At 44.4% G+C, this 19,881-nt stretch overlaps 1 protein-coding gene across 1 annotated transcript in view; it reads left to right on the forward strand.

The window, feature by feature from the left end:
* LOC124795540 (discoidin domain-containing receptor 2-like) overlaps positions 1-19,881 on the forward strand; it is a 590,808-nt gene that overhangs the window by 547,627 nt on the left and 23,300 nt on the right. Inside the window, exons 13-14 of the mRNA XM_047259613.1 lie at positions 7,315-7,482; positions 11,619-11,756. Of these exons, the coding sequence (XP_047115569.1) occupies positions 7,315-7,482; positions 11,619-11,756 (306 nt within the window). The remainder of the gene's footprint in view (positions 1-7,314; positions 7,483-11,618; positions 11,757-19,881) is intronic.

A 19,881-nucleotide genomic window follows, 5' to 3' on the forward strand; every position in this document is an offset into this window, starting at 1 on the left:
CTACATCTACATACATACTCCGCAATCCACCATACGGTGCGTGGCGAAGGGTACCTCGTACCACAACTAGCTTCTTCTCTCCCTGTTCCACTCCCAAACAGAACGAGGGAAAAATGACTGCCTATGTGCCTCTGTACGAGCCCTACTCTCTCTTATGTTATCTTTGTGGTCTTTCTGCGAAATGTATGTTGGCGGCAGTAAAACTGTACTGCAGCCAGCCTCAAATGCTGGTTCTGTAAATTTCCTCAGTAGCGAATCACGAAAAGAACGCCTCCTTTCCTCTAGAGACTCCCACCCGAGTTCCTGAAGCATTTCCGTAACACTCGCGTGATGATCAAACCTACCTGTAACAAATGTAGCAGCCCGCCTCTGAATTGCTTCTATGCCCTCCCTCAATCCGACCTGATAGGAATCCCAAACGCTCGAGCAGTACTCAAGAATAGGTCGTGCTAGTGTTTTATAAGCGGTCTCCTTTACAGATGAATCACATCTTCCCAAAATTCTACCAATGAAACGAAGACGACTATCCGCCTTCCCCATAACTGCCATTACATGCTTGTCCCACTTCATATCTCTCTGCAATGTTACGCCCAAATATTTAATCGACGAAACTGTGTCAAGCGCTACACTACTAATGGAGTATTCAAACATTACAGGATTCTTTTTCCTATTCATCTGCATTAATTTACATTTATCTACACTCCTGGAAATTGAAATAAGAACACCGTGAATTCATTGTCCCAGGAAGGGGAAACTTTATTGACACATTCCTGGGGTCAGATACATCACATGATCACACTGACAGAACCACAGGCACATAGACACAGGCAACAGAGCATGCACAATGTCGGCGCTAGTACAGTGTATATCCACCTTTCGCAGCAATGCAGGCTGCTATTCTCCCATGGAGACGATCGTAGAGATGCTGGATGTAGTCCTGTGGAACGGCTTGCCATGCCATTTCCACCTGGCGCCTCAGTTGGACCAGCGTTCGTGCTGGACGTGCAGACCGCGTGAGACGACGCTTCACCCAGTCCCAAACATGCTCAATGGGGGACAGATCCGGAGATCTTGCTGGCCAGGGTAGTTGACTTACACCTTCTAGTGCGCGTTGGGTGGCACGGGATACATGCGGACGTGCATTGTCCTGTTGGAACAGCAAGTTCCCTTGCCGGTCTAGGAATGGTAGAACGATGGGATCGATGACGGTTAGGATGTACCGTGCACTATTCAGTGTCCCCTCGACGATCACCAGTGGTGTACGGCCAGTGTAGGAGATCGCTCCCCACACCATGATGCCGGGTGTTGGCCCTGTGTGCCTCGGTCGTATGCAGTCCTGATTGTGGCGCTCACCTGCACGGCGCAAAACACGCATACGACCATCATTGGCACCAAGGCAGAAGCGACTCTCATCGCTGAAGACGACACGTCTCCATTCGTCCCTCCATTCACGCCTGTCGCGACACCACTGGAGGCGGGCTGCACGATGTTGGGGCGTGAGCGGAAGACGGCCTAACGGTGTGCGGGACCGTAGCCCAGCTTCATGGAGACGGTTGCGAATGGTCCTCGCCGATACCCCAGGAGCAACAGTGTCCCTAATTTGCTGGGAAGTGGCGGTGCGGTCCCCTACGGCACTGCGTAGGATCCTACGGTCTTGGCGTGCATCCGTGCGTCGCTGCGGTCCGGTCCCAGGTCGACGGGCACGAGCACCTTCCGCCGACCACTGGCGACAACATCGATGTACTGTGAAGACCTCACGCCCCACGTGTTGAGCAATTCGGCGGTACGTCCACCCGGCCTCCCGCATGCCCACTATACGCCCTCGCTCAAAGTCCGTCAACTGCACATACGGTTCACGTCCACGCTGTCGCGGCATGCTACCAGTGTTAAAGACTGCGATGGAGCTCCGTATGCCACGGCAAACTGGCTGACACTGACGGCGGCGGTGCACAAATGCTGCGCAGCTAGCGCCATTCGACGGCCAACACCACGGTTCCTGGTGTGTCTGCTGCGCCGTGCGTGTGATCATTGCTTGTACAGCCCTCTCGCAGTGTCCGGAGCAAGTATGGTGGGTTTGACACACCGGTGTCAATGTGTTCTTTTTTCCATTTCCAGGAGTGTATATTTAGAGTTAGCTGCCATTCTTTAAGCCTGACTGCACTGGTTTCTGGACCTATGTTTATTGAATTACTAGCTTCTTATTCTGTGTATGTCATATGTTGTTGTTGTTGTGGTCTTCAGTCCTGAGACAGGTTTGATGCAGCTCTCCATGCTACTCTATCCTGTGCAAGCTTCTTCATCTCCCAGTACCTACTGCAACCTACATCCTTCTGAATCTGCTTAGTGTATTCATCTCTTGGTCTCCCTCTACGATTTTTACCCTCCACGCTGCCCTCCAACACTAAATTGGTGATCCCTTGATGCCTCAGAACATGTCCTACCAACCGATCCCTTCTTCTGGTCAAGTTGTGCCACAAACTTCTCTTCTCCCCAATCCTATTCCGTACTTCTTCATTAGTTATGTGATCTACCCATCGAATCTTCAGCATTCTTCTGTAGCACCACATTTCGAAAGCTTCTATTCTCATCTTGTCCAAACTATTTATCGTCCATGTTTCACTTCCACACATGGCTACACTCCATACAAATACTTCCAGAAATGACTTCCTGACATTTAAAACTATACTCGATATTAACAAATTTCTCTTCCTCAGAAACGCTTTCCTTGCCATTACAAGTCTACATTTTATATCCTCTCTACTTCGACCATGATCAGTTATTTTGCTCCCCAAATAGCAAAACTCCTTTACTACTTTAAGAGTCTCATTTCCTAATCTAATTCCCTCAGCATCACCCGACTTAATTCGACTACATTCCATTATCCTCGTTTTGCTTTTGTTGATGTTCATCTTATATCCTCCTTTCAAGACACTGTCCATTCTATTCAACTGCTCTTCCAAGTCCTTTGCCGTCTCTGACAGAATTACAATGTCATCGGCAAACCTCAAAGTTTTTATTTCTTCTCCATGGATTTTAATACCTACTCCGAATTTTTCTTTTGTTTCCTTTACTGCTTGCTCAATATACAGATTGAACAACATCGGGGAGAGGCTACAACTCTGTCTTACTCCCTTCCCAACCACTGCTTCCCTTTCATGTCCCTCGACTCTTATAACTGCCATCTGGTTTCTGAACAAATTGTAAATAGCCTTTCGCTCCCTGTATTTTACCCCTGCCACCTTTAGAATTTGAAAGAGAGTATTCCAGTCTACATTGTCAAAAGCTTTCTCTAAGTCTACAAATGCATGAAACGTAGCTTTGCCTTTCCTTAATCTTTCTTTTAAGATAAGTCGTAAGGTCAGTATTGCCTCACGTGTTCCAGTGTTTCTACGGAATCCAAACTGATCTTCCCTGAGGTTGGCTTCTACTAGTTTTTCCATTCGTCTGTAAAGAGTTCGTTTAGTATTTTTCAGCTGTGACTTATTAAACTGATAGTATGTCATATATCTTGGACAAATATACGACCGAATTTCCTCACTTTTACACCATATAATTCCAGAGAGGATATTACGTTTGTGTGTGGTGTTCACCCACGTGGCTTGATCTCGCTGCAGTTCTGATTCGCAAGACCTGGTTGCTACACTGAACAGCACAAGAAAGAGACAAACAGTATTTGATACCTTTAAAGTTCTCCAAGTGAGTAAATCCGTGAGAGTAGAAGTAAGCTATGATTTCGTGGTATTCATCTGTAAAATTTAACTGTCTCCTCTAATCTACGTTCCTCCTCCTATTTCTCTCTCGTCTCTTCCAACTGTCTCGTTATAACCTCTACCATCTCACACCCTTTCTGCCTTCTGTTTGCCTTCTAAATCTTCCCTCACGTCTCTTCTTCAAAAATGGTTCAAATGGCTGTAAGCACTATGGGACTTAACGTCTGAGGTCATCAGTCCCCTAGACTTAGAACTACTTAAACCTAACTAAACTAAGGTCATCACACACATCCACCCCCGACCCAGGATTCGAACCTGCGAGCATAGCAACAGCGCGGTTCCGGACAGAGTCGCCTAGAACAGCTCAGCCACAATGGCCAGCTTCACGTCTGTTCTGCCGCTCGCCTTCTGGCCACTTTCTCTGTCCATGTCCTATCCAACTCATCCTCCCCCTCTAACTATCCATCTCCTCCTGCCCCCTTTCTCTGATCAGCTGAGCCCATCTGCGCGTATATCCCCCAGAATGCATTCTGCCACTAATCATACAACACATCAGTCATGCAGAGCTGCCTAGGTGTCAGGCATCACCAACTCTTTTCCACCCCTACCCCATTCCTATAGCAGCTAGGTGGTACTTACCCTGTTAGCACTTATTTCCAGGCAATCAATAGTGTGTGTGCACTTGCGCCAACCTTGGTTGAAGTCAGCCCAGTTGTTTAGGAGGAGATTTGAAACATACATACTGAACCGTGAATTTACTTTAGAAAACTGTTCTTAAGAGTTGACTTTAGAAACCTTTTCTTAAGAATTTATTTTATTTACTATCGATTTATCAAGGACATTAACACATTTAATAACACTATGTGAGCTTGGAAGTAGTTGCCAATGGGTAACTGATGGAAACAAATTAAATTTCTTTCAACAAATGGGAATTTTATTCCTAAAAGCCTTTTTTTTAACATTTAAAATTACAATCAGAAAGCACCCTCAAAGTATCAAGCTACAGTTTTGTTCAGAGGCAGAAAGAACAAATATTGACAGTACCAGCTTTCGGGCTGAGAACTTTGCCACTGACTTTGACACGGCCGTAGTCACGACCGCTCACAACAACCTCTGAAAGACTACACTGGTGCAAATCTGCATCACACCAGGTTACTTTAAACTAAAAATTTTAACAACTCACAGAAGCATATAAACTATGCAACCCATAGGACGGATGGAAATCGTACAAAACACTAACATTAAAAAAAATTAACTTGGCACAGAAGGTGCAACTTTTAAAGAAAACTCTTACGATGGATGGGCGGCAACTTATATACTAAAATTACCATTTAAATAAAAACCCATGAAATGCAGTCTTACCTAAAATATACAAAACATGCTCTACATTACACGTATACCGCCCCTCAAGATGATAGGCAAGAAAAAAACACATTTCAGGAATCCGGCCGTTACACTTCAAGCAATAAATTCTATAGCACCGAATCCGACAAACATGACAGAGGCAGCCATTAACGTACGACAGACCAACAGACAGACAGACAGACGGACACTAACTGCCTACAAAAGTGGACGAGAGAGAGACGAGCAAGCTAGTGACGAGAGACTGACCAAGGAAAGTAGTAGATTCCAACAAGTAAATGAAACAACATATCACGAATCACTTAACTTTTAATAAACTGCGATGTCTGTCGAAGACCTGGCGCAGCACTCCCAGAACACTCTCCTGAACCGTCCGCTGCCAGCCGCTTCAACGGACGCAGGAAGGCGCGCCGATCTCCCGTCTCACGGCGTCGCAGCTCGCACCGGGCAGACCGATGTCGTGGGTTGACTCCTGTTGCTCTCGTGTCGGCCGCGAAGACACTACCCCTCGCTATACGCCGCGGCCCACTGGACTCACGTGGCGACCTCACATGTGCCAACGCTCAAGACGGACCAGCCATCTTGTGTCCCAGTGCGCGACCGATCAACCGATCGATCCAACCGCCAATGACTATTGCCTGAACAAACTCGAGCAGACTGGCGGCCTGACACCTACTAGCACTCCAGATGACAGACACTGACTGCCCCGCACTGACCCGGCTGACCAGACTCGCCAACACTGACAGACTGAGCGACTGCCGAGTTTTTTTTCCTTTATTGAATTTCAATTCCCCCCGAAGGGGGCGGGCTGGCAGCAGCTTAGTACGCTGCTCTACAGCCTACAGACTTTTTTTAAAAACGGAAGAAGAAAAGAAACAAGAAAAACAGGCGATAAAACGGTGACTTCAAGTGTAAAATGGCGGAAAATTGTGGCAAGTTAAAACAGAAAGCAAAGGGGTTGGCAATGTTAATAAAATACACAGGAATCAGACAAGTAACATAGTAGACACACAATTAAAAAACATGGCGACAGTGTGGTTTCTGTTCGCAAGAGATAAAAAGAAAAAAATCTGACCCAGCGACACTTCCCAAAAGACACACAACACGGAACAACGGAACACTCGCTGTAAAACACTCACTGTAAAACACTGCACGAAAATGTCGGCACGAAGATGACACTCCCTAGCCAAGGGCAGATGGGGGGGGGGGGGACCTGGAGGAGGGGAAAACAAGGAGGGAGGAGAGGAAAAAACGAAAAAGGGGGTGGGGAACCAAAGGAGGGAGAGGACTCATAAGGGGGGGAGAGGGGCAGGGCAGACGTGAGAGGGAATGGGAAAAGGCAGAGGAGGGAAATGCAAAAGGACTCGGGGGAGAGAAGGGGACAGAGAGAGGGGAGGTGGGTAAAAAAGAGGATGGAAGGGGCGGAAGAGGGAGCCTGGGAAAAGGACAGAGGAAAGGAGGGGGAGCAAGGATAGGAGGGGTAAATGGAGGGAGAGAGGGCAGCATCTGGGAGGGGGAGTTGATGGAAGCCACCTTGGGAAAGGAGATGAAGGGTGTAGAGATGGAGGGTAGGGGGGACACAACAGTGAAGACGTGGCAGGGGGCGGGGATGGGAGAGGAGAGGAGCAACCAGGGGGTGAGGGGGATCAAGGCGGCGGGAGGTGTAGAGGATGCGGATATGTTCGAGGAATAGGAGCAGATGGGGGAAAGGAATGAGGTCATAGAGGATCCACGTGGGGGACGGGAGGCGTATATGGAAGGTGAGGCGGAGTGCATGATGCTCAAGGATCTGGAGGGACTTATAGAATTTGGTGGGGGGGGGGGGGTCAGGACTGGCGAGCTCATAGCGCCCCTTAAATGCAGGTGAACAGGCAACCTTTCCCCTTTCCCACCAGAGGGAGACACGAAAGCTGCGACTGCCACAGCGGCACCACCGCCAGAAACGGAAGGCGACTGCTTCACACTACACGCTGCGGCGCGCTCTTCGAAACAGCAATTTTTACCACGGCTCACATAGGCATGCACTTGCATCCATTTATGTGCTTGTTTGATTGTCCTCTACACGCCCCTTTCTTTTGCACATTCTGTATATAACAAAATATACGAAAATTACATGATGGTATTTTTATGGGATGTTTGGGAGAGAGTTCAGCTTTGTCAGGATTGCTGGCAGGCACTCAGGATCACTTCGGAAGGGCAGCTGTACTGACGTTGTATGTTTTGTGTGTGTGTGTTCCGGCAGACAGGAGTTCCTGCACGAGGTGGGCTGGCTGGCGAGCCTGCGGGACGACAACGTGGCCCGCGCGCTGGCCGTCTGCTCTGCCGAGGAGCCGCTCTGCTCGCTGCACGAGTACGGGGAGATGGGCGCGCTGCCCGCCTTCCTCTCCAGGCCGGAGGGCCGCGAGCTGAGGTAGGCAGCAGCCACTGTGTCTGCCAGGGGCTGGCGTTGCTCCTTTCCTATCCCACTGCCGACTATGTAATGGGTACAGGGAGACCTAGGTACGAGAAAAATAAGCGCCCTGCCTCAAAGCTACCGAGGGTTGCACACCAGAAGTCGTCGAGATGGGACCCCTTACGATTTTTCATCAATTAAGTGCACAAAACAAAGAATTATCACCCACAGCAGACACCATGTGACATCCACTGTAGCCTTGAAACTGCCCCAATTCCGCCTGGAAGGACCCACAGCATTCTTCCAGTACATCGTATAACACCCCCCCCCCCTCCCCTGCTTCCCGGGATTTGCGAAATTACAAGTTGACGATGACCGTGAATTATGAATTTTGACCCGCGTCGGGATAAGGCATCCGAATCCGAAGTAAATAATGATTATTATGCGGGAAACAGGAGACGTTGTAACTTGATCGTTATTCAATGAGTAATTTCATTCAATAACGATCGGTAAATGAAATAATGGAAGTAATTTGGAAATAAATTTTGCCAGTGGGAATTTTGCCGAAAGAAATGATTAACTAGTAAAAGCAATTAAAAAATCGGTCGCCAGCTCAACTGATAGGCGACAGTACTGTTAAGTACGTGAATAATTGTGTCAGAAATAAAGTTTACCTGTTTGTAGCGCAGCAGGTGCAACGGGAACTTTTACGTAAGTGCTGTGACGGGCTCAGTAGTCATATAAAACAATGTCATAACAATCTGACTACACTTATGCTCGTAATTTGTCAGCTAAGTGCAATGCTGACAACACAGATAATTATCTATCGAGATTTTGAATAATGGACTCTCATTCTGTCTTTAAAATTAGGTACTTTGCACAGTTTAATCTACTAATAATGAAATATATTGCCAAGAATTGATTAACTATGTTTTGAATGATAATAATTCATTAATTGGGGGATTGTCAGGTGGAATAAGCTTTATAGTTTCATGAAATATCCGTGAATTAACTTCAGCTGAATATGTATTGAAATAAATCTTAATAATCAAATTTATTACTTCAGTCTATTATTAAGTTACTACGGTTGGCGCAAGCTTATTAAGTGCAACAACTACGATAACCAATCGTTCGCAACAGTCTAAAATTTACTCTTCACCGTCCATGCAAATAATTTGATAATTAACATATTTTCTCTTGATAATAGCGAGACACACTCGGTTCAATAAGGTAAGGATCGGAAGGAACCTACTTGGTGTTATTGTCGGGTGCAACAATTCGATTATAAAGTGCTTGTTATTAATTGTTCAACTTCAGAGAAAAGCACAGTCACTGGCAAGCCTTCTACAATTTTATCCTACGAAAATTACGTCGATATTACTTCCCTCGTTGTCGGTGGATCGACGGAAGTCCACGGCAGCGACACAATGTGGCAGCGGGCTTTTACTTTTGCGACTTGGGCCCACAGTGTGCTTCACATTTAAGTCCTCGTTTCGTCAGCACTATGCCCATTAATCCATAATAACTAGCACGGCCATGCTTCCAGATATGCCGACCGTTACTCTCCCGTCGTACTTAGATCCACACACTAGCCGTTAGATGTAACACAGCTAGGACTAGCAGCACTCGACTGTACGTCTTACTCCTAGCACGGCGTCACTGCTACTACTACCCGCTGGCGCGCTCCCGCGCCCAGAGGCGCGATAAAACAATCTCTCTGACTTCAGTGTTGACTAAATATGCCCTGACATGCCAGTGTTAAATATTACATAATTTAAACATAGTATTTACAATACATATTTACACTAGACAATACATCGTATACAAACAGTTTCATGTGTTAAGTAAGCGAGGACTGCGTTGTAGCGTCACAATCGTAGTCACCTGGTGCCATTACGTGACCTGCAGATGTACCAAGCCGCGGGAATCGTGATAGCTATAATCCCCTAGGTTTTTAAATACTGGTAGACATTGCCTGTTCATTTCAGGTCGGTTGATTTCGCATGCTGTTAGAGAATTGATAGCCTGCCTGAGTGTTCGTCACACTGGGGATGTGAGCATGATGCCCTGAGAACACGGCTGCTCTCAACGTGAGAGAAAGCAGTGTCCGTATCTCACTCGTGAAGAAGAAACAGAAACATCTCGTCACCTGCTCATCGAAAACACTGAAATAAACTTCCGGCTTCATATCCATGTAGACCAGAATACGAAAAACGCCCATAAAACTACCCACGTGAGCCTCCAGCTTGAACTAAACTGCACCCTCCACACACTGTGGTGTGAACGCCTCGCTAGGCTGTCGGTGCACTCAAAGTCTTTCATCACTTCAAAAGAGGCAATTTGCGGCACACAAACACATGTGCAGCTGTTTTCCAGATCGTGTGTTGTTTGATCCCTTCATGCATCTAGCTTCACTTGCCGCTGCAAGCAATACCATTTAACGAGATAGCACTCCATCTTCAGGCCACAAGTGGCCCATCGGGACCATCCGACCGCCGTGTCATCCTCAGGTGAGGATGCGGATAGGAGGGGCGTGTGGTCAGCACACCGCTCTCCCAGTCGTTATGGTGATTTTCTTTGACCGGAGCCGCTACTATTCGGTCGAGTAGCTCCTCAGTTGGCATCACGACGCTGAGGGCACCACGAAAAATGGCAACAGCGCATGCCGGCCCGGATGGTCACCCATCCAAGTGCCGGCCACGCCCGACAGCGCTTAACTTCGGTGATCTGACGGGAACCGGTGTATCCATTGCGACAAGGCCGTTGCATTTAACGAGATACCCGACTCCATATATACATAGCATGCAGTTCCCTCCGCAGTGACCGCTCAGAAACTGGTGAGATTTGATATCGATTGTTTTTTATAAGGCGGGACACCCGCCTGCTGTCCCTCTCGGTTATAATATTTTTTACCACCACTGTACTGACGCCATGGCACAACGCTGCGAGTAGTACACCATTCCTTGTAAATATGATGGATAGTCTGCGTTGATACACGAACGTATTGAGCAATTTATTTCACTGTGTGGTCGTCTTTACGTCCAAACACGGTATCTCCCTTCTATCACTCTGTCGAGTTGAGCCATCTTGCAGGACTTGCTCCGTACAAGCGAACAGCGCACGTACGTCATTTCGCTGCCATGTCTTATGTCAACAATGGAGTGTCACGTGAAGGCTTGGTAACAGTTCCACACCACGTACAGTGCTTGAAATGGCCTAGCGAACTTTTAGATAGGGTGACTAATATTTTGTCAGATATTGGACTTTATTGAGTGTACTCAATGCAGTACAATGCAAACTCAAAAATTATGCGTTTAAGTTCGATACATGTGCTTGTTACCCAATACCTTGTAAGAATTAGAAATGATTCATTTCAGGTTCTTTAGCAGAGATCTGTCTTTTATGATCACGTGTTGATTGTTTTATACTCAGAAAGGAATGAAAATATCGCTGCATCCAAGTTTAGGAACGAGTGTCACGGTGAGTTTTGAAGTTAAATAATTTCTGGCTGGTGCGGGTCATTCCGTAACAATTCTCTGCAACCTGACGAAAGACGGGTTGCTTTCTTTATGTTGGCTGAAGACATAAACTTTATCGTGTACATAGCGTCTTTCTGACAAATTTAAGTCTTTAAAATGCCATGAAAAGAAAAGGAAGCAAAGAAGATTAGAGTTTAACGCCCATTAGAACGAGCGGACATTAAAGACAACCGTTTATATCTGTTCGAGTTTAAGTAATGACAGGGAATTATATGTGACACAATAATATTACTCCCTACGAAGCCAAAATCACAGTGGATAATTGTATATATTCATACTATGAGGTATTAACGCAGAAACTGAAATGAGTCTACGAGTAGTATGTCAGTACGCACCTCTCTTCGGTTTGAAACAAATATCGGTGAGAAAAATAATACACAATTCTGCTACAGGTGTTAAAGTGTTACCGTGTCACGGGAGCAGATCCGTAATATCTCCAAATGACTGTTTTTGTTCGTCTTTCTGAATGTTTTCTATCTTTCTATAGTAGACTAACGAAATCAGCATACTTCTCTACTTAACAATACACATACGTAATACTTGTTCCTCTCAGTAAGTAGTAATTTGTGTTCTTAGTAAGTTGGTGAGTAGAAAACATTTCAAAATTTTTGGTAGTGAATTAGTTATTCCTTCAGTTTATGTATATTATTTCCATTTCAGTTACGGATGTCTCATATATATGGCGTCGCAGATTGCATCGGGAATGAAATACCTCGAATCTATGGAACTGATACACCGCGACTTAGCAGCAAGGTAGGTACTCCGTTATTCAACTAACATACTGTATAACACAGGTAGTACACGAAAGTAGCATATGTTTCACTGTAAAACTGTATTGTACCACCGTTACACTTCAAGATGAAACATTCGAACTGGTACTTACCTCGTTTTCAGTGGATTTGGGTGTATATCGAGTAAGAACGTTTCCTCCTGTTTAGTTTGTTGGATCCTGACCGTAAGTATGAAATAAAATTATTTTTCTCCTGCTTCTCAAAAAAAATTCGCAACATGTCCATCATTAAACATATCTACACTCCCGGAAATTGAAATAAGAACACCGTGAATTCATTGTCCCAGGAAGGGGAAACTTTATTGACACATTCCTGGGGTCAGATACATCACATGATCACACTGACAGAACCACAGGCACATAGACACAGGCAACAGAGCATGCACAATGTCGGCACTAGTACAGTGTATATCCACCTTTCGCAGCAATGCAGGCTGCTATTCTCCCATGGAGACGATCGTAGAGATGCTGGATGTAGTCCTGTGGCATGCCATTTCCACCTGGCGCCTCAGTTGGACCAGCGTTCGTGCTGGACGTGCAGACCGCGTGAGACGACGCTTCATCCAGTCCCAAACATGCTCAATGGGGGACAGATCCGGAGATCTTGCTGGCCAGGGTAGTTGACTTGCACCTTCTAGAGCACGTTGGGTGGCACGGGATACATGCGGACGTGCATTGTCCTGTTGGAACAGCAAGTTCCCTTGCCGGTCTAGGAATGGTAGAACGATGGGTTCGATGACAGTTTGGATGTACCGTGCACTATTCAGTGTCCCCTCGACGATCCCCAGTGTACGGCCAGTGTAGGAGATCACTCCCCACACCATGATGCCGGGTGTTGGCCCTGTGTGCCTCGGTCGTATGCAGTCCTGATTGTGACGCTCACCTGCACGGCGCCAAACACGCATACGACCATCATTGGCACCAAGGCAGAAGCGACTCTCATCGCTGAAGACGACACGTCTCCATTCGTCCCTCCATTCACGCCTGTCGCGACACCACTGGAAGCGGGCTGCACGATGTTGGGGCGTGAGCGGAAGACGGCCTAACGGTGTGCGGGACCGTAGCCCAGCTTCATGGAGACGGTTGCGAATGGTCCTCGCCGATACCCCAGGAGCAACAGTTTCCCTAATTTGCTGGGAAGTGGCGGTGCGGTCCCCTACGGCACTGCGTAGGATCCTACGGTCTTGGCGTGCATCCGTGCGTCGCTGCGGTCCGGTCCCAGGTCGACGGGCACGTGCACCTTCCGCCGACCACTGGCGACAACATCGATGTACTGTGGAGACCTCACGCCCCACGTGTTGAGCAATTCGGCGGTACGTCCACCCGGCCTCCCGCATGCCCACTATACGCCCTCGCTCAAAGTCCGTCAACTGCACATACGGTTCACGTCCACGCTGTCGCGGCATGCTACCAGTGTTAAAGACTGCGATGGAGCTCCGTATGCCACGGCAAACTGGCTGACACTGACGGCGGCGGTGCACAAATGCTGCGCAGCTAGCGCCATTCGACGGCCAACACCGCGGTTCCTGGTGTGTCCGCTGTGCCGTGCGTGTGATCATTGCTTGTACAGCCCTCTCGCAGTGTCCGGAGCAAGTATGGTGGGTCTGACACACCGGTGGCAATGTGTTCTTTTTTCCATTTCCAGGAGTGTATTATATCAGATTAGATGCTTCCAGACAGCAATCTATATGTCACGTCCGTTTCAAATGCTATCTCCAAAAAATTTTCTGGAATCTGAATAAAAGCGAAATGGAATCGTTACAGCAACGTCGAGAAAACCTAGAATGGAATACAGGAACGTCGTGGAAACGCTCATGTATTCAGCTCGTGTGTTTTGGGGAATCACAAGAAATCTTAATCAATACGGCCGGGTGCAGATTTGGATCTCACCCCCTTTCGAATACGAGCCCTGTATATTGACCACTGAAGCACTTCATGCAGTCTTGTACGTAAGCCGTAAGCGCTTGTAAATGAAGGATTGTCTTTGGTTGTGATATTCACTGACACTGGTTGAGCCCACAGTTCGTGAGTGTTGTTGCACTTCCGGTGCCAAGGTATATTTCCTATATAATATTCCTAGATTTGCCCACTCCTGCGGGGAGGTTCCCCATTAATTGTTGTACTGATCTCCAATTAACGGTATTACGGCCCTGGAGAAGCAGGTAGCTAACTCGCCAGCCAGCTATAATGATGTCTTATTTGAGTCACTCACGGCGCTGTGTGTTAAGAGTAGTAACTCCAATGGCTCCTGTTCAGCCAATACATTTCAGAAGTCCTCTACTACATCTCCGAAGGTATTGAGCAATAGTCTACATAGGTATCTGCATGGCCTGAAAGTACTCTAGATAGCAGCTGTAGGGTTTGTACTGCTGCCTTCAACATATGAAGATTATGCATCAATTAGTTAGTCTGCAGCTCGTGGCCTAGAGGCAAGCGTTTCTGCCTCTGGATCACGGGGTCACAGGTTCGATTTCTGGCCAGGTCGGGGATTAATTATGCCTGGGGACTGAGTGTTTGTGTCGTCCTCATCATCTCATCCTCATCTCGTCGTCATTCGTCTAGCAGCAAGATTGGAAATGGAAACACTGGTACTTGTACGGGTGCTGATGACCACGATGTTGAGTGCCCCACAAACCAACATCACCATTATCAATTAGTTTGTTAGTTACATGTTATACACATCATTTGAACGACCCATTTATCGAAAGATGTGAAAAGAGTGAGTATACAGGTTACATATACATGATTTGTGTTAACATTAATGAACACATTAGTTATTAGTTGTGTTAAGCAGTTAAACATAATAAAAATTATTTTTCTTTTTTCTTTCACGGGCTACTACCTTTAAACAGAAATTGGCCCACAATACAGAAGGAGTTGTCCAGGAGAAATAATTTTAGGTTAAATTTAAAACCCTCTTTGCTTGCAGTCATACATTTTATGTTCCACAGCAAACGATCAAATCTTTTTCTTGTTGTGCATTGAATTTCTTTTTGAGGCACTGGTCGGTTTAATAGTGGGTGCTAAAGATAATTCTTTCCTCTTGTACTGTAACTATTGCTCTACAATTTTGATGAATCATTTATGCTGAACTTCATTAGTGACTGTATGTATTATATGCTGAACTCCTTGAACACATATCTATATGAAGACCACAGATGAGCACCACATGTTATTCTTAATGCTTGCTTTTGTGCAATCAGTATCTTGTTTGTAAGTGGTGACCTACACCATAAAAGTATTACATAAGATAATGCAAAATAATGCAAAATACAAAATAATGCAAAATACATAAGATAATGCAAAATATGTCAGGATGCTGACTCGTGTGTTGGCAACACTGTGTGTGTGTGTGTGTGTGTGTGTGTGTGTGTATGTGTGTGTGTGTGTGTGTGTGTGTGTGTGTGTGTGGTCTTCAGACCAGAGACTGGTTTGATGCAGCTCTCCATGCTACTCTATCCTGTGAAGCTTCTTCATCTCCCAGTACCTACTGCAGCCTACATACGTCTGAATATTTTTAGTGTATTCATCTCTTGGTCTCCTTTTACGATTTTTACACTCCACGCTGCCCTCCAATACTTAATTGGTGATCCCTTGAGGCCTCAGAATATGTCCTACCAACCTATCCCTTCTTCTGTTCAACTTGTGCCACAAATTTCTCTTCTCTCCAATTCTGTTCAATACTTCCTCATTAGTAATGTGATCTACCCATCTAATCTTCAGCATTCGTCTGTAGCACCACATTTCGAAAGCTTCTATTCTCTTCTTGTCTAAACTATTTATCGTCCACGTTTCACTTCCATACATGGCTACACTCCATACAAATACTTTCAGAAGCGACTTCATGACACTTAAATCTATACTTGATGTTAACAAATTTATCTTCTTCAGAAACGCTTTCCTTGCCATTGCCAGTCTACATTTTATATCCTCTCTACTTCGACCATCATCAGTTATTTTGCTCCCCAAATAGCAAAACTCATTTACTACTTCAGTGTCTCATTTCCTAATCTAATTCCCGCAGAATTACCCGATTTAATTCGACCACATTCCGTTATCCTCGTTTTTCTTTTGTTGATGTTCATCTTATATCCTCCTTTCAAGATACTGACCATTCCGTTCAGCTGCCCTTCCAGGTCCTTTGCTGTCTCTGACAGAATTCCAATGTCATCGGCGAACCTCAAAGTTTTTATTTCCTCTCCATGAATTTTAATTCCTACTCCGAATTTTTCTTTTGTTTCCTTCACTGCTAGCTCAATATACTTATTGAATGACATCGGGAAGAGGCTACAACCATGTCTCACTCCCTTCCCAACCACTGCTTCCCTTTGTGCCCCTCGACTCTTATACCGGCCATCTGGTTTCTGTACAAATTGTAAATAGCCTTTCGCTCCCTGTATTTTACCCCTGCCACCTTCAGTATTTGAAAGAGAGTATTCCAGTCAACATTGTCAAAAGCTTTCTCTAAGTCTACAAATGCTAGAAACGTAGGTTTGCCTTTCCTTAATCTATTTTCTAAGATAAGTCTTAGGGTCAGTATTGCCTCACATGTTCCAATATTTCTATGGAATCCAAACTGATCTTCCCTGAGGTCGGCTTCTACCAGTTTTTCCATTCGTTTGTAAAGAATTCGCGTTAGTATTTTGCATCCGTGGCTTTCTTTGGGATTGGAATTATTATATTCTTCTTGAAGTCTGAGGGTATTTCACCTGTCTCATACATTTTGCTCACTAGATGGTAGAGTTTCGTTAGGCCTGGCTCTCCGAAGGCTGTCTGTAGTTGTAATGGAATGTTGTCTACTCCCGGGGCCTTGTTTCGACTTAGGTCTTTCAGTGCTCTGTCAAACTCTTCACGCAGTATCATATCTCCTATTTCATCTTCATCTACATTCTCTTCCATTTCTATAATATTGTCCTCAAGAACATCGCCCTTGTATAGACCCTCTATATGCTCCGTCCACCTTTCTGCTTTCCCTTCTTTGCTTAGAACTAGGTTTCCATCTGAGCTCTTGATATTCATGCAAGTGGTTCTCTTCTCTCTTTACTTTTCCTGTAGGCAGTATCTATCTTAACCCTAGTGATATGCGCCTCTACATCCTTACATTTGTCCTCTAGCCATCCCTGCTCAGCTATTTTGCATTTCCTGTCGATCTCATTTTTGAGACGTTTGTACTCCTTTCTGCCTGCTTCATTTAAGCCATTTTTATATTTTCTCCTTTCAGCAATTAAATTCAATATCTCTTGTGTTATGCAAGGATTTATATTAGCCCTCGTCTTTTTACCTACTTGATCCTCTGCCTACTTCACTATTTCATCTCTCAAAGCTATCCATTCTTCTTCTACTGTATTTCTTTCCCTCACTCTTGACAATCGTTCCCTAATGCTCTCCCTGAAGCTGTTATAACGACTCCTTTTATTACTAGGCTAATTACTGTTTAGCTCTACAGGGCCATTATAGTGAAATGTTTCCCCACACCACCTAGTATTGTCTTTCTATTTGTGTGAGTAACTGTATGTTCACTGTTGTGGGTAAATACATACAGCGTACACAGGGCGGTGTGTGAAACTGATGGCGATTACACGCTTCCGCTGTTGTAGAAATCTGCTCCAGATGCTGCAGATACCGTGTTGAGCTTCTTGAAATGAACAATATTTTATTGTTCTATTAACTGATTTCCTTCCACATGCACTTATATTTTACAATGTGAATCAAAAACTCGCAATGGCGTCGATTTTTTACATCACAAGCATGGCTCTCTACTCTACTAAAAATTACTCTTAACCAGAACAAACAAAAACTATATCCTAAGAATAATTATGTGAGCGCTGTCCGCCACAGAGTAATAAACAATATCTTTGTCTCTCTCTCGCACTGTCACAGCAAGTTACGCTGCATGATACATCATATATGCCCCTCTTGTGGACGAACGTTTTTGGGCAAAAACAAACACGAGCGTTCACACAACACTATATCGGTGATTGTTTATGACGCTGTATTAAAGTCCACTAGAGTATTAATGTCCACTGTCTTTCTTATGATATTTTTGTATTAGTGAATGACTATCTAAATTTAAATTATAGATTTGGGTGCATATACTGCTGACAAAGGCTGTGCTGAATTCCTGATGCAGCATATATGCATAGCTTACATGCTTGCTTTTATTCATTTGTCGAGGATGGCATGAGATGTGATCAGAAACCTTTTTCATCATCACTCAAAGCTTCTGTCACTCGCCTTGGGATGTCTCAAACGGATAATCTAGCCATTCGGCCAAGCCCCACAAAGAAAAACCAAGGAAAACCTCGGGGTAGATTTACCATCCTCGTATTTCTCATTTGCAAGGATAATTAATTGAATTACAATGGAAAATAAAAAAAATATTTACAATATGGATTTTTTTTGTTGAATGAATTTAAACACTGTTCACAAAAGAAACACAACACTGTTAATCTTCTGTGTCTTGAGGTGAACCGTCGACGCGTTAGTTCACGTCCATCTACGATTCCCTTCTATCAGTCATCTCCGGGTAATTGATTGAATTCTATTCCCATTTCACCGTCTCCTCGTGGGTATTATGATTTTCCGCATATGGTTAACATGAAAATAAGAGTCAGTGTAAGTTCCGTGGAAAAGGTGTTTGATCTATGCTGAGCTGAAATAGAATTTAATCTAAAGTTCTTTCTAATTCTCTGTCCTGAATTCGAAATATTCGGAAGTCGTAAGGTGTTCTTCATTTCTATCAACAACCCTAGAATGCACTATACACAAATCCAACTGGTGCTGCCGTGTCAACTTATGCTCGTCATCTTTCAGATGGACTTTAACACTTGTTGATGGGCTTATAACTGAAAGGCATTCGCTCAGTTGGTAACTTCGCGAGCAACAATTGATATAACATAATTTACATACACAGGTATGTTACAACAATAGTACAATTCTAAAGACAATGTTCATCACAAAAGATTGAAACAAAGTAATAGGCGTCCTTTTAAAACTGAGAATGGTTTACCCCTTCCGAACAGCATGACTTCAGCTCAGCGAGTAAAAAAGCAAATACAAACATACATTGAGATTGTTAAATTGCTATAAGAAAAAATATCTTGCCATAGACCAGATTCATTTGAGTCACTAACCCATGGTCATTATGCATTGTGAAACCTGATTGAAATTACTATCTACTAAATAAAAATTTTTTAAAAGAAATCATTCATACTATAGCTAAATTCTCTGCATACTGAAAAGAAAACTTATCCTTACAGTGGAAAACCTATACATAATGTCTGCATATCTCTCGTACAGTATGCCTGAAAAGGAAAACTAACTACTAAATTGCAAAAAGAAAGAAACTATCCTAAGTATGATTCATAGGTTTAATGAAAATTCTCTAATCAATATTATTTGATAAGAATAGTATTCTCAATATTCAGAATCTTCAGTCATCATGAAATTGCTTTAACAAGTGATGAGGATACATTCCTTTCACCCTTCCATTCTTCACATCCTTCAAAACATAAGTTCCTGGATGGGGTATTTTGGTAATCACAAATGGTCCTTGATACAATAATTGCCATTTTGTGTTCTTCCTCTGTATAAGTGAAGCCTTAGGATGAGTTTTTACTAAAACTTGGTCTTTCACTTTATTTGTTTTTATTTTTCCAAGTCGATTGTCAAAATATATTTTCCTTTTTCTTGCCTTGTCCATTATATTGAGTAAGGATTGTCGTACTTTATTTTGTAGGTCTATTTTGTTAATAACTACTTTAGGAATTGGTCGAATCCAGTCATTCTGTTCCTGTTTTCCAAACATCAGTTCGTATGGGGTGTATTCTGTCGTAGTATGTGGCATATTGTTTACAATTTCCTGAAAATCGTGAAGATAATCGATCCATTTGGGTTGCTGGTTGTGGCAATATGTTCTCATGAACCGGTTTAATTCACGAAAAATTCGTTCCACGGGATTCGCTGAAGGGTGGTACACTGATGTTAGAATTTGTTTTATACCACAACTGGCTAATGTTTGCCTCCAACGAAATCCAGTGAACATTGACCCATTGTCAGAAAGAATAGCCTCTGGTTTGCCTACTTTGA

This window comes from Schistocerca piceifrons, chromosome 4 (genome assembly GCF_021461385.2).
Source record: "Schistocerca piceifrons isolate TAMUIC-IGC-003096 chromosome 4, iqSchPice1.1, whole genome shotgun sequence".
NCBI lineage: Eukaryota > Metazoa > Arthropoda > Insecta > Orthoptera > Acrididae > Schistocerca > Schistocerca piceifrons.